Raw genomic sequence first — 14,564 nt, 5'->3', positions numbered from 1 at the left:
GACCTTTAAGTCAGATTAGGGAAAGTACTCAAATGGATACAAAAAATAAGTTTCATTACATCATTTATTAAATGATTTATTTTGTTTGTATCCCTCAAGGATGATGTGCAGCATTAAAATAAAAGGAAAACCTCATAAATCAATAAAACATCGTATTAAAATAATCCCGTGGCTTAGCTGTTAGATGTAGAACACAAAAGCCCTCTATATTCCTTGCAAAATACTCATAGTTCAATAATTGCTGAACAGAAAATATTAATTCCCCACTAGGCACTGCTGTCATAGTATATGAAAAGTGCTCTTGATTTAGCTGACAGAGAGAAGCAAGGCTTATTCAACCCCTTTAGTTTTTGTTTTAATGCATCATCTGTGAACTCTTACCTTTTCACTGAGTAAAATGGAATGTGTTGGGAAAGAGAGAGAGTTGGACCCAAGAACGCATGGAAGACTGGACTAGTAAGGGTTAGAACTACATCACAATGCTCCCAAGATTGAAAATCGGGGAAAGTAACCCAACAGATTACGTGAACCATATCAATAGACATAAATTATTGTCTACTGGTGCTATTTCAAACAGCTCTCCTTTTCCAGTTCCTGAGCACATCCAAAAGTACGGAAATTCCAGATACGTTCTAAAATAAAGGCAAAGTTCACCAAGATAGCATTGAACTCCAGGTTGCCACCAGCAGCCCCACTTACACAGTTAGCAAGACATGAGACTACAGTAACTAGTGTCCCATAAGGAAAGTCTCAAAAAAATGTGAGCCACCACTTGGAACACCTTGAGAACCTTGCATCAGGAAAATTATGTGGTGTCACTTCACTACTTTATGTCAGTCTTCCTCAAACTGCAGTTTTGGACTACAGCTTCTGTAATCTGTGGTCATTGCCCACGCTGGCTTGGGTTTGATGTGATTTTGAATCGAAAACATCTGGAAGGCATCAAGCTAGAAAATGCTGTCTTATGCTTAGCAGTATCAATGCTTACTAAGAAATTCAACAGTATCAAGAGCTTATTTCTACTCTCAATGTCTAAACTATTTGCAAAATTTCAATACTACAGAAACTGGATCACGTCTAGCTCTCAAAGGTGAACCAAGTATTACTGAGACAGAGTTACAAGCTACTGAGACAGAGTTACAAGCCTCTCTATTTGAAAGAGGAAAGGACAAACAAAAAGTGGAAAGAAACTAACTAGGAAAGACAGCAAGAGTCACTGCTAAGGAAAAATACTGATTGAATTTCTAATTGGGAACAGTCGAATGACATCCCCACTTAACCCCCACTGACTGTCCTGCACAAGCAGTGGGTCCTGCCAATTCCATTGTGCAGGAAGAATCTACTCTTGCACAACATAAATTTATCATCTTTTCCTGGAGGAGCAACACTTACACGTTGGGACTGGCTAGCAAGCTCCCTTATGTGAACCCTCCTATATCTTACCCATTCCAAAATGTGAGCATTTTCACTAATTTCTCTTTTTCCCTTCAAAAATGCTATTTGTTCCACAAGTGTTAGTTACTGCTTGCAGTTCAGCATTAGCAGGGTACAAGAGAACCTATGGCAGTCCAGGTCCTCACTGAATTCTTCCCTGATAGGCCACATTCCTCTAATTGCATCATTTTATCTACAGGCAAGAATAACTGAAAGAGTTAAATATAAACTGAATGGGTGACAAAGTTATCAAGAATCATCTTATTGAAAAAATGTAGTAACAGCCCAGATAGACATAAATAATTGCCACATGCCAACTTTCTCCTGCAGAACATATCACAAATCCTAGGCTAGTGAAGAAAGTAACAAATTACAATCAATTAAGAGAAAGACTGCTTAAGCAATTGTCCATTATGAAATTAGTCAGACTGCTTAGATTTAAATGATACATTGTTTCCCTTAAAACAAACCGTAAGCAATTTCCTTGGATTTACTTTTTGAGTTGTTGTGCATGGGTTCATGCTGCAAGTTGATTTTATCACTTCCTGTTATAAGAGAAATTGCTGACACCTGTGGTTCTCCAGAGAACAGGTGCAGAACCTGAGGCCCAGGGGGAATCCAGCTCTCTCAGTTCCTGAGGAGGACATAGTGCCAGGTAGTTCCCCAGGCACTAGCCTCTTTCTCCAGCCACGGATCATTTGTTAGTGTTCCAGCTTTTAGTTTTTTCTCTATTCTGAAAAATGAAATGCCTTTTCTAAAAATTGTTTACTGGCAGTGAGAGATTTATCTGTATATTACATTTATATCCTATCCTTTTGGTACAAAGGACTCAAGGCAGCTCACATAATTCTCCTCCTCTTCCCCATTCATTCTAAAATATGCTGGTAATTTTGGTATACTGATTCCACTCCTTTGCTCTGGCCCATCTCCTTTTGCATTTGGCTTTGCCTGCCACAGGAATGATGCTCCTGGGAGTGTCTCAAAAAAGGACTTGGGCCTTTGTGCTGACGAAGGCTCTGTATGTCAGCTCAAGGAATTATCTGACACCAACTCTCACCAGCACTGATCAGGGATGGTAGGAGTCATAGTCCCACATCATCTGTAGGGCCACAGGTTTCCTATTCCCAGGCCCTCCAAGATAAACCTGCTTTTAAAACCTTCTTTTTAAAGATAAACCTTTTTTAAAAAAGAAAATGTATATTCATTTTAGTATTTTACATATCTGATACAAATGAACTGCAATGCAGTTGATTTTACAGGAGGAGGTTACCAAATATTTGCTTTAATCTGCATAAACATTCTAGTTTTTTAAATACATGAATTTAATCTCAAAGGATATTTATTTACTGAACAAAAATATCTGATGTTGCACTTAGTAATTTCCCTCAAAAAGCCTACATCAATTTGCAAAAATAATTTCCCTCTAGGGTTCTAGTCAATATTTATGATATTGCTAATGAAGTATTTTTGTGCATTGCAAATCTGGGTTGCAACTAAGCAATGTGTTTATCTTATAGAGTATATAAGATAAACTTAAATATGGCAGAATATTTAACCATGCACTTTACATTTTTTATTTTAATAGGAGATTTGGGTGCAATCCAATGCATATTTAGATAGAAAAATGTCCTACAATTCCCAACATTCCCAAGCTAGCATGCCTAGCTCCTGTCCAAACATGCACAGAATTGAATGCTAAACGTCCAAATTGCAAACCCATTCTGATATTCTTAGTATTTTTCATTGTTCCTGTTTCCAAAATACTTTGTGAATTTATCATTTTTATCTGTCATTTCCATATGTTGCAGGCTGCTGTAGAAATAGAAATATTTTGTCCATCTACGTGTCAAAGTATAGAAACAGTTTCTAAAAGTTTGATTTAGATTAAGGACATTACCTTACATTAAATATTTGGATAATAGTCCAAATTATGACTTCATACTTGTCTGTAGGAGGAAACAGTATTCAATTGCATCCTTTTAAAATAAAGTATGCAATACTGTCATACAGTAGCTATTGTGAGTATTAAATGGACCTTTATGACCATGAGTATGTAGTTACAGTGTGAGACAAAATATGAAAACTATAGAAACCCTATAAAGGAAGAAACTGTAGAACTAGGTTACATACTGGCATAAGTAGCCATCTGTTACCAGACAATCTGTGCTGAAGGAATTTCTGCCATGCTAATGAAGCAGTCTGGCAGAAATAGGGAAGAAGTTGGCAGTCTAATATTAACAATGCAATATGAGTACAATCTAGAGATTTAGGATAGTGCTAACTGTTTGTAATTAATACCTTTCTATGCAGATATATATTTACTAAAAGATAAATCAATTTTAAGATGTAATACAGTTTTTTGCTCTTTCCTGTGAAGACCATGACTTGAATACTTACATACCAGTTCATTCTCCTACCCATGAAGATTACTTTCAGTGATGTGGCGGTATCACAACAGTTTCACTGTGAAGAAGTTAGAGATGACTGCTTAGGAATATTGCTTGCTTTCATCTATCCACTTAAGCTTGCCAGTATTACTATCCTATAAACAGGCGTGAATTGGATTAGGCACACCATTGTTGTGAATTCAAAAAGGAGGAGGGGACAAATAACAATGCATATGCCTTAAACAATAACAATGCATATGACTTGCCAGGCAAAAAATGACTTCATTTACAGTAGAGATTTTCTTGTCAAAGATATCACCACTGCCATCTGCCACTGAATTAAATGCTAGAAGCATCTTTTGGTGAAAAGTGCAAATTACCAATGGAAGTATGCCAATGTTCTGATAACACAAAACCACTCATCTTCAACAGAAAACATATACAAGTAAAATAACAAGGACTGATCCTCAGTATTTCCAATGCATGACCCTGTTCAGGCCTCCTCTAAATAGAGCAGAATGTCAGCTAGTTATTTTTGCTGGCATCCATACTTAGAAACATGTTACATCATCATAACATGCTATCATATAATAAAGAAAATAGTCTAACAAAATATTAATATGAACTTTTCCAGAAGAAACATTGATGATGCTAAACCTTGAACAAATCAGACCACACAGCCAAAAGGTATAATTATTCCCAACTCTACAGAGTAAGACCCAGTTTACAAAGTGTTCCTTCAGTTTAAAGAATCCACTTTAACTTGTTAAGAACCAAACTCCTATAGGTACATGACCTGAAGCAAGCAGAGGACTGCAGAATACAGTACAGTATGTATTGTATTCATCTAATTGCTTCCCAGGGAGCCTCTGCTCTCCCTCTCTTAGAAGACACAATGGAACTAAAACAAACTCACAGATATCCCATAACTAAATACAATCCTTTGAGTAAGGCAGGGAATTAGTGTTACATACACTGACCCTTAAGATATGAAATAGAGACAAGCTCTCCCACAAAGCCCCTAATGCACGGCAGCTTTCCATGGGATTATTTTCCTTTTTATAGGAGGACTTGTGTCTTTGTAACAGTCTGCTTTATTAACATATAGATAGAACCAGTACTGTGGGGCCACAGAATTAAGTTAACAAGATGAGTTCCAATGTAACAGCAACATATCTAAATAAAAAGGCTTCTCTCCAGATATCATTAACTATACCCATCAAGTCATATTCAAAATGTTCCTTTCAGCACTTGTACCACCACCACCAAATTGGTAAAAGCAGTTTCACAGCATCCACTGCAGTAGGTAAGCTGACACAAGGTGATCTGCTAAGTTAATTAATTAGGCTGCAATCCTTAAATTCCACCATCTTTAGGAAGATTTAAGGTGCCTCAACATGCACAAGACTGTATCTTAAGTTTGCTTTTCAAGTGACTAAGCTATGTCACAGCTAAAGAGTTGGGTAACACATAAGAGTGTCAGACTAGGACCAAGGAGATCCAGGTTCTAGCAGCTATTCATCCATGAACCCTTCTGTACTACAGTGAGGAAGAAATGGGAAAGAAAAAACTATGTATGCTACCCTGATGTTCCTGTAGGAGAAGTGGGATAAAAATGTTAAATAAACAGCATTACTACAGTTCCAAAAGGCACTCACTAACTGCAACAAAACTAAATCAGCTATCTTAGCATCAAAACATCCTCTTTTTTTCCATCTCACCTAAACTGTTATCATATTGGTATTCCTCAAACCTATAAAAGTACCATTTCTCACTATAAAAAGACTGGTTTTAAGATGAGGCAATGCAATACTTCAAAACTGCTTGGCAAGGTTAAGAATATCCTGAACAAACATGAAGGAGTCTTATGGCACCTTAAAGACTTCCCACATTTTTAATTGGGTGACTATTCATAGGAAGAGAGTCTATTTCATCAGATGCATGAAGCATTAACCAGCTTCAGAATACAAGTCCTTTCACATTAATAATGATCCACACCAAACAGTCCAAAAATATAAAGTAATGCTAGCCATGCTGGCCCCTCTCAAATGCATTGCTAGATATAATCAGCAGTCTTTATTGCTGACCAGTTCATCGTCTGCTATATGCAGATCTCATGATCACCACACTGCACTGAATGTTTGAATTGTGCTGTATCTTCCATTGCTTTCTTTTTATATCTCTCGCCTGATGAAGTGTTCTTTAGAACGTGAAAAACTGAACATTGCACACTGGTCCCAATAAAGGGACTGAATTTTAGAGCATAGGCTTCTCCTGACTCACTAGCAGTGGCTTATTCAAGCATTAGATTGTTTCCACTGAGAGTTACATTTCTTTATTTGTTCCTGAAACTGTTGCACTGTGGGCTACAATAGTTCCAATATCACAGATTCCAGAGTTACCTTCTTTCTCCAAGAGAGACATACATATCTTAGCAATGAAACTAAGCACTGTCAAAAAATGTTCCTACTTGAGAAATAGACATTCTGGAATTTAGTTCTCCTACAAATACAAATACTTCATAAGATTTATTAAGTTTTAATACCCCAAGATTTAATTTAATACCGGATCTTAGCAACACTCAGTCCCATCTGAAAAAATAGTTTATGCTTTTAACCTGCAACTTTTGCTACTTCTTTTTGTACATGTGTCTCTTTTGCTTCAGGAAGTTAAGACTCTGGAATAACCTTAACAGGGCACTTAAGGACCTAGGACGGTAAGTAACTGAAATATTCCTAGCACTGCCTTTAAGCAATTCATCTCAGGGTGGGGCACAACAAATAACAGCTGTTTCAACCAATCCATCAAAATAAACAATGTGCGCAAACAAACGAATAACCAAGGTACAGTTAACAGTAAAAAGAAGGTTGGGTAAATAATCAAGTCTTAACTTGGCGCTGAATGCGAGTATTAGCTGGACCTTCAACAGGAGAACATCCCATAACCTGGGTACCACAGCTGGTAGGGCCCTTTGTATCCCCTATATGCAGTTGACATAAAGCTACCTCAACAACTGGAAATTTCCAAAGCACCAGGCTACTTGGGCACCTGAACAAAATAAAACGGGCAGTTAGGAACTTAAAACACTTATGGACAATCAGTGTGGCTCCAGTGCACCAAACTGGCACAAACACTTTTGTAATTAAGTTTGGTTACATCATGTTTACTTCCCCTCTAGATTATTTGACTGGTGGTATACAAGCATAATAAATAAATACACACACACACACACACACACCTACCTAGGAAACACTTAATGGTGATTTAACAGGCATCTCAAGAATTTAGTACATTGATGTTGATCACTTGTATTTCCATACTGATTTCACCAAAACAATCTACACAAAATCTAAATTTTCAAATGATGCAGTAATCAACCTGCATCACATGCTTTACAGTTGCAAATAAATTTCTTTTTAATGATAGTTATTATGCCATTTTCAACAGTAAGAAACCAAGACTATGACAGCTTATAGTAGTTTCTGGTTATTTAACGAGAGGGAAATACATTAGTGACCTACATACTAGTGAACATTATGTCTGAACATAATTTGATGCCATTTAAACAGTCAGCCAGTAACAAAAGACCAGATCTCTTAGGCTTACAATTAGCACGTAATTGGTCTCAAAGTTTTCTCCTCCCCACTTCTCTTGATTAATGAGCAGCAGTGCAACCCTTCCTTTTATTCAAGGAAACAATGCTCTATAGTAATACTTCTCATTAGAGAAAAGAAACCGGCATATCAATATGCTTATTTAAATGCCATCCATCCATGCATTTACTGCCACGACTGATGCCCAATATACTGGCAAATCACAGAATTTGCAGATAAAGGCTGATAAATGAAATGCATATAACATGTTGTAGGTCATCAGAGATACCTGCTCATTTCAGAATCTGTGGCAGCACCATTTGAGGGGGACCTTTATTGCATGTCTGCTATTTAAATGTGCCTTGCTGATTTCATATGAAACAAGAAAAATCTTGACTCATATAAATGTGTCAGTCTATAAGATGCTTCCCTAACTAGATGACATTCAGATATTTGCTTGTGAATGCAGATTTCTATTTCTTTAACTCAGGAAAACATATGTCCCAATTAAAATGGCAGCATTAGAATTCTATGCAATGATTACATGATTTCAAAATGTAAATACTGTGTTTTCTTGAATATCTACAAACTCTGTGTAATGCAATAAAAGTTGAATTTCTTACATTTCTGGGTCCCTTATTTTATTTATTCATTTGATTTTAATTCTACCAGATTAACCATAAGGGCATCTTACAATATAGTCATCCCCTGGTGCAACTATTTACATCTCCTCCTCCATAACAATATGTATTGCTAGTGGAGGTTAATACTTCATGTGTCTGACTAGTCTACAAAAGCTTATGACCATGGTCTTTAAGGTGGCTCAAGATCCTTTGCTGTCAACTCTCATTAGTATGAGTGAAAATACCTGAGTTGGAATATCAAGGCTGAAAATTCTAAATAAACTAATTAGGAAGTATGTCACAATGACTATTAATGGAACTTACTTTGGCGTAAATATGTACACTTTTACATAAAAACATAAATTAAAATATTTTATTCAACAAATAATGATAAAGGCTCCCAGAACACAATCCAAAACTTAGCTATATGTTTCAGAATTGAAAGGGTTTCATGAAACAATGAACTAATCAAACAAAAATTGACCCCTTGTGGTTTTCTGGAACAATTTTTCAGGAAGAGAGCTCATCAACACCAGGCAAGAGGATATAGGAGTGAGTCATATCACTTGGGTCTGACTTATCTGAATTCTCTTTGTAAATTTGCAAAGAAATATTATTTCTCATAATGTTTAGGCAGACTGGCTACACCATTACTTTGGAGCAGGTTGCTCCAATCTAGTGCCCTAGAGATGCTTTGAACTTCAACTCTCACAAGCCTTAGTCAGCAAGCTCCATCATCAGTAATACAGGGAGTTATAATCTAACAAATCTGGAGGGTACTATAATGAGCAAAGAAGCTTTAGGGCATTCTCAGTGAGTAACAGAGCTTTATAACAATCCTCTCCAGTAAGTTGTATGATACTATCTGATGGTTCCTACAACAAGAGCCTTGCAAATAGATTCACATGCAAATGCTAACCTGGCTTGAAAATAAGTCAGACTACAGGTTGAGTATGGGCTGTTGCTGAATTGTGGGTTGGTTGCTCTTAGGTGCAAACACTGTGCTATGGTTAACAATGGTTGGATTCACATAGCACAACATGCTGTCCCTATCTTTAAAAAGGCAAAAGAGGAGGAACCTAGGAACTACAGACCAGTCAGTCTCTCATCAATCCCTGGGAAAATTATGGAGTAGGTTATAAAGCAGTCATTCTGCAAATATCTTGAAAACAATACAGTGATTACTGGAAGCCAATATTGATTTCTCAAGAACAAATCTTGTCATGCTAATCTGATTTCATTTTTTCATTGTGATGGATCATGGGAATGCTGTGGCCATAATATATCTTGACTTTAGCACATATTGTGACAAAGTGTTCCATGATATCTTGATTAGCAAATTAGCTAAGTCAGCTAGATGTAACAACTATCACGGTACATTTGCAGCTGCCTGCATAATTGGACTCAAAGAGTGCTCGTCAATGGCACCTTCTCAAATTAGAGAGAGGTAATGAACAGGTTTGGTCCCAGGGTTTGATCTTCAACATTTTTATTGATGATTTGGATAAGGAAGTACAGGGAACACTTATCAAATTTGCAATGACATAAAATTGAATGGGACAGCCAATACCCTGCAAGACAGAAACAAGATTCAATGTGATCTTGATAGACTGGAGCACTGAGCTGAAAAAAACAGAATGAAATTCAATAGGGGCAAGTACCAAGTTCTGCATCTAAGAAAAAGAAACCAAATGCATAGTTAAATGACGCGGAATGTTTAGTACAACAATGCAAGCAAGAAGGGTGGCAGGATTATTGATTTCAAACTGAATATGAATCAACAAGGTGGCTGCAACAGTGGTAATCATTATTTGAGCAGCATTAATAGAAATATCACTTCCAAATCACAGGAAGTATTATTACCCCTGTGCTCAACATAGTTTAGGCCTCACTTTGAGTACTGCAACCAGTTCTATGGACCACAGTTTAGAAAGATGCAAGCTGGAAAGGGTTCAGATTAGGGCAACAGAGATGATCAGAGGAAAGTAAACAAAGCCCTATGAGGAAAGATTGAAAAACTGGGCATGTTTAGCCCTGAGAAGAGGAAACTAAAGGAAGATATGATAGCATTCATCAAGTACATGAAAGGTTGTCATGCAGAGGAGGGCAGGATCAATGCTTGATCACTGCAGAGTATCGGACACAGAAAAATGACCCCAAGTTACAGGAAGCCAAATTCCAGCTGGATATCAGGAAAAATTTCCTGTTAAAGCAATATGACAATCAAACCAATTACCTAGGGAAGTTGCAGGTTCTCCCATACTTCACCCAAGTATGTCCAGGTGCATCTTGAATGCCTCCATCTGTTAGGGATGCTTTGACTTGGAGTCCTGTATTGAGCAAGGAGCTGGAACCAATGGCCTTATTGGCGCCTTCCAATTCTGCTATTCTAGAATTCTATTTTTCTATGGACTCACCCTTGAGGTTAAGTAAGAATTGTTGTTGTTGTTTTTTGTTCTGAACTCCTGATTGTTTATGGGTAATGAATCTTGGTTTTTAATGTGCTAGGCTCACACAGCACAACAATCCATGGTTCAATGACAACCCAGAGTTTAACCCATACTCAACCTTGAGTGCAGGCTGTCATGTGTGAACTCATTCTATGCATTTTAATCACAATCAATTCAGAGTTCACAATCCAGCAACAAATCATGGGTTTGCTTCCTGACCTGTTTGTGGTTAACAACCCATAGTGAAAGCATTATACGGAGGCACCTGATTAACACAAAATACACAGCCAGTTATTTAACTCATGGATTAAATTCTGAATTCTTAACTGTGTGAATCCTGCCATGCTAATAAAGTATGGTTTGTTGACCATGAATAACCCAAAAAGATTTTGGGTAATTTGAAACGTGATTTGTTATTATGACAGAGCCATGGGTTGTTCTGCCAGAGGCAGGAGCAAGAGTTCAAAAACCCAGCCTCTCAACATGTCACTGTTACAGTGCTGCAAAAAGCATTTGGAATAAAGAGAGGGTGTGGGTGAAGGAACAGAGAAAGAAACCACCCAAAGATTGCAAAATCAAAGCAAAATTTGTTTTGTCTTCCGCCAGACAAATCATGAGTTAATGTTATGTGTGAATGAAGTCAGTGTCTGTACATAGGAGTTCCCAGTCATTACTCTATCTGCCCTATATACTAAGGACTACAAGCTGGCATCAAGTTATCTAACCCTAAAGTGACAAGACGGTACTAGGCAACTATGTAACAGTGGCCAAACATTCAAACCAAACCACACATTCTTCACAGTTAAGGACCTCAGAAACATAAAACCATGCTTTAAAATACATTAAGAATGGATGGATTCTTGTAATGAAGACCTTTCTTGCACACTAGAACAAAATCCTAAAATTGCTGCTATGCCAACCCCAGTCTTCCTGGTAGTCTGTAATATACAAGATATACTCAATAGAGCACACTATGGTGACCATGTGACCAGAAGTAATAGGCAGTCATGACATTTTATAAAGCATACTTACAGGTGTCATTGCCAAATTGGCTCCAGCGTATTATTCAGTCTATTCCAGGTTCTTAAATATGCAAGTTTTGTTCTCTATGAGGTATGTGTATCTTGCACACATTTGTCAGTGGAAAAATCTTTCACAATCCAAAGACTATATATTTAGAGTTTGAAGAAGAATGGCCAATTGTAATGCTATTTTCATATACAATGATCCAAGATCGTATTGAATACAAAGATAAACATGCAAGTGTTTTAGAAAGTCCAGTAGGGCTATTGAAGCAGTTTATAAGATTAATCAAACAATAAAATAAATAAGTGATACAGCAATGGCCCCACAAACTATCTTTATGCTATGCAGCAGCTGTGCAACGTGCTGTCCTTTCTCTCCTTGACAGATTTTCTAAATTAAGGAAAAAGAAGATGTGGCAAGAAAAGTTATGAGTATCACATGTAGACTGGAATTCTGACTGGAACCCCTGATCTGAATGAGTCAGGTGATAATGCCATAAAGGCTGCAAAACTGTATAGTTTCCCAGCCAGGCAAGAGGGAGAGTTTTGGGAGGGATCCTTTCCTGAGAGATGCCTCCTTTATGAGCAGAGGCAATATGAATCAGCTGGAATAGAGTGACATCATCCCAGAACTATGGGCCACAGCAACCTCTCTCTCTCTGGTGAAAAGGCCCTTGACAGCCACTTAGGCGCACGCTACCCTGGAAGTAACTCGCTGAGCCTCCTTCCGAGTAAGCCTTCTTATGCTCACAGTGCTCGCCTTCCTTCCCTCTCCCACTAAGGCCCAGGTATCTGCTTTCCTTACCGTCCACCAGCTCATCGAGGCTGGACAGCTTCCGACTGCCATCAATGGTGTAGATGCAACGGACGCCCTGGGGCAGGTTGACGTTGTCAGACAGTGACCTGGTGAGCTCGATGAGGAGGGCGTCGAAGGAGCGGAAGCGGTCGCTGGAGATGGGATAGACCAAGCCCTTGAAGTACTTGTCCCCGTTGCGGTAGAAGCGCGCCTTTTTCGCCTTCTTCTCCGAGCTGAGGGCCTGCAGGGTGCGCGTGCGGTAGAAGCTGCAATGGGCGCTGTGCGCCGGGCTGGGGATGAGCCCGTTCCCTTTGGGGCCCGAGCCACTGCTGCAAGTGGAGCTGCCCCCTCCGCGGCGGGAGCTCGAGCGCTGATGCCTTTTGTCCCTCTCTTCGAAATGCTCCAACTCAATGCACCTCCGGGGGCTGGCCATTTAAGAGCTTGGGCGCCCACAGAGCAAACACCCCCTCTCCCCCGCTCCCCAATAAATATATAAATAAATAGAAGGAATAGTGGGGGGGGGAACCCCACAGTGTTCGCCTCCTAGCCGTCTCTCCTCGTCACACCCCCTGCCCTGCAAGATGACCTGGAGCGGATGCCTAGCTCAACATCCCGCCAAAACGAGGGCGGGAGAGCGCGGTCCCTCAGCGGCTCGCCTTGGACAAGCCCTTTCCTCCGAGAAGCAGCCACGCCAAGCTGTGCCCGGGACTTCGTGTCCATCAGGGAAGAGCCAGTCGCCCTCTTTAAGTCAGTCACGCACGCGCAAGCACCGTAACGCGCCCCTCGAGCGCTCTCCACTCCGCATCTCCCAGCTTAAAGGCAACCACCGGCGCTCAGCTCGCAGAGCGCCCACTTGGGGATGCCCGTCGTTAGTCGCTGCGGGACCGACAAGCTTCCAGGCTGCTTCCATCCAGCTTTAGGCGCGCGCACAGGGTGGAGAGGAGGGAGATGCCGCCGCCGCCGCCGCCGCCGCTGACAGCGCGCCCCTCAGTCATACCATTCTCTGCTGAGACGGAGGTGGGGACGCCGCGTCTGTTCCGCTTGGTGCCAGCGCGTCCCCGCCCCCCAGAAGCTCGGCCAAAATCCCAACTGACTGGAGCGCGCTAACACCAACAATAACTACCAACCAAACCTAGGGAGGACGACGCCTTACGCTCTTTGTGCACCCGCCACGCTCTCTCTCGTACAAGGCTCAGGCAACGCTATCCAAATCCCTGCTCTTGCACAGCCTACCACACGCCCGCGCAGGCGCATGCACGGTCCCACCGGCGCCGTAGCCGGGCAGATCTCCAAAGCGATAGCAGACCCACCAGTAATGTAATAATGTTACGCACGCCGTAAAGCTGCTAGAAATGCTGCTGCTGTGTATTTGAATAAAACGAAAGGAAACGGGCTTCCACTCCCCTCTCCGTCCCTGTACGCGCCCGCAAGCTCTTGGAAGGCAGGCGCAGAGAATCCAACAGGAGGAGCAAGCGGCGGCTGCAACCCAGCCAATGTGCGCTAATAGCAATGCAGTGTGTGACTGAGATAAGCGGCGGTTGCTGCAGGGTCCTAACGCGACTCAGTTCGCTTTACAGATATGTGATAAACTGCAGAGCGGGTGCTGGCTCTGGCCCCTGGCTGTATACTAAAAAAAGGTTGCACCGAGATCCGCGATCGAGCTTAAACGAGATCAGCGAAGAATCTTGTGGCTCCTTAAAGGCTAAGGCATCGGATTTGCCGGCAAAAGTAATTGCGTGCCAAAATCACTGTGTTAGTTTTTAAGGTGCTACAAGTTCGGTTTTGTGGTTTCTTTTGTTTTGTGTCATAGCCTAATGTGGCTACCCCTTTAGAAGATATTCAGTGATTTGAGCAAGGCTACTCCTTGCTAACCTATTGCTTCCTATTATTAGGCAAAATGCTACCTCAGACAGCTGCTGTGGATGTCCTGAAAGAACAAGACATTATTATTTACAGTGCAATACTGTGCACATCTGCTCAGAAGTTGCATTTAGCTCAATGAAAATTATTCCCATGTAAGTACAGTCAGTCTTAAAGGAGATCACCCCTGACTGCTCTTTAGAAGGCACAAACCCCCCCCCCCCCCCATGGGCACCAAGTAGAAATCTTCCTGTTCTAAAGTCTGATCGTCGCTGGGGGCTCCTGGCCCTCTAACGACTCCTCCGAGTCGTTAGGCAATACTGAAGATAAAACTCAAATGCTTTGGCCACCGAATGAAAAGGAAGGACTCACTGGAGAAGTCCTTCCTTTGCTGGG

General features: G+C 40.5%; 1 protein-coding gene across 15 annotated transcripts in view; it reads right to left on the bottom strand.

Annotated features, from left to right (window-relative positions):
- The window catches only part of DCLK2 (doublecortin like kinase 2), a 273,637-nt gene extending 260,434 nt beyond the window's left edge, over positions 1 to 13,203 (bottom strand). For 11 of the 15 annotated variants that reach the window (XM_044430965.1, XM_044430968.1, XM_044430969.1 and 8 more), the window contains exon 1: positions 12,318 to 13,194. In XM_044430965.1, coding sequence (XP_044286900.1) covers positions 12,318 to 12,741 — 424 coding nt within the window. In that variant the 5' untranslated portion in view covers positions 12,742 to 13,194. Of the gene's footprint in view, positions 1 to 12,317 lie in introns of all 15 variants that reach the window. The other 4 variants (XM_044430972.1, XM_044430973.1, XM_044430977.1 and 1 more) reach the window with 3 other exon arrangements.
- Between the last annotated feature and the right edge of the window lie 1,361 nt (positions 13,204 to 14,564).

This window comes from Varanus komodoensis, unplaced genomic scaffold, assembly GCF_004798865.1.
Source record: "Varanus komodoensis strain SLA01 unplaced genomic scaffold, ASM479886v1 scaffold21, whole genome shotgun sequence".
Classification (NCBI taxonomy): domain Eukaryota; kingdom Metazoa; phylum Chordata; class Lepidosauria; order Squamata; family Varanidae; genus Varanus; species Varanus komodoensis.
Note: the sequence above shows the minus strand (reverse complement) of the source record. Positions and strands in the feature narration are given on the sequence as shown.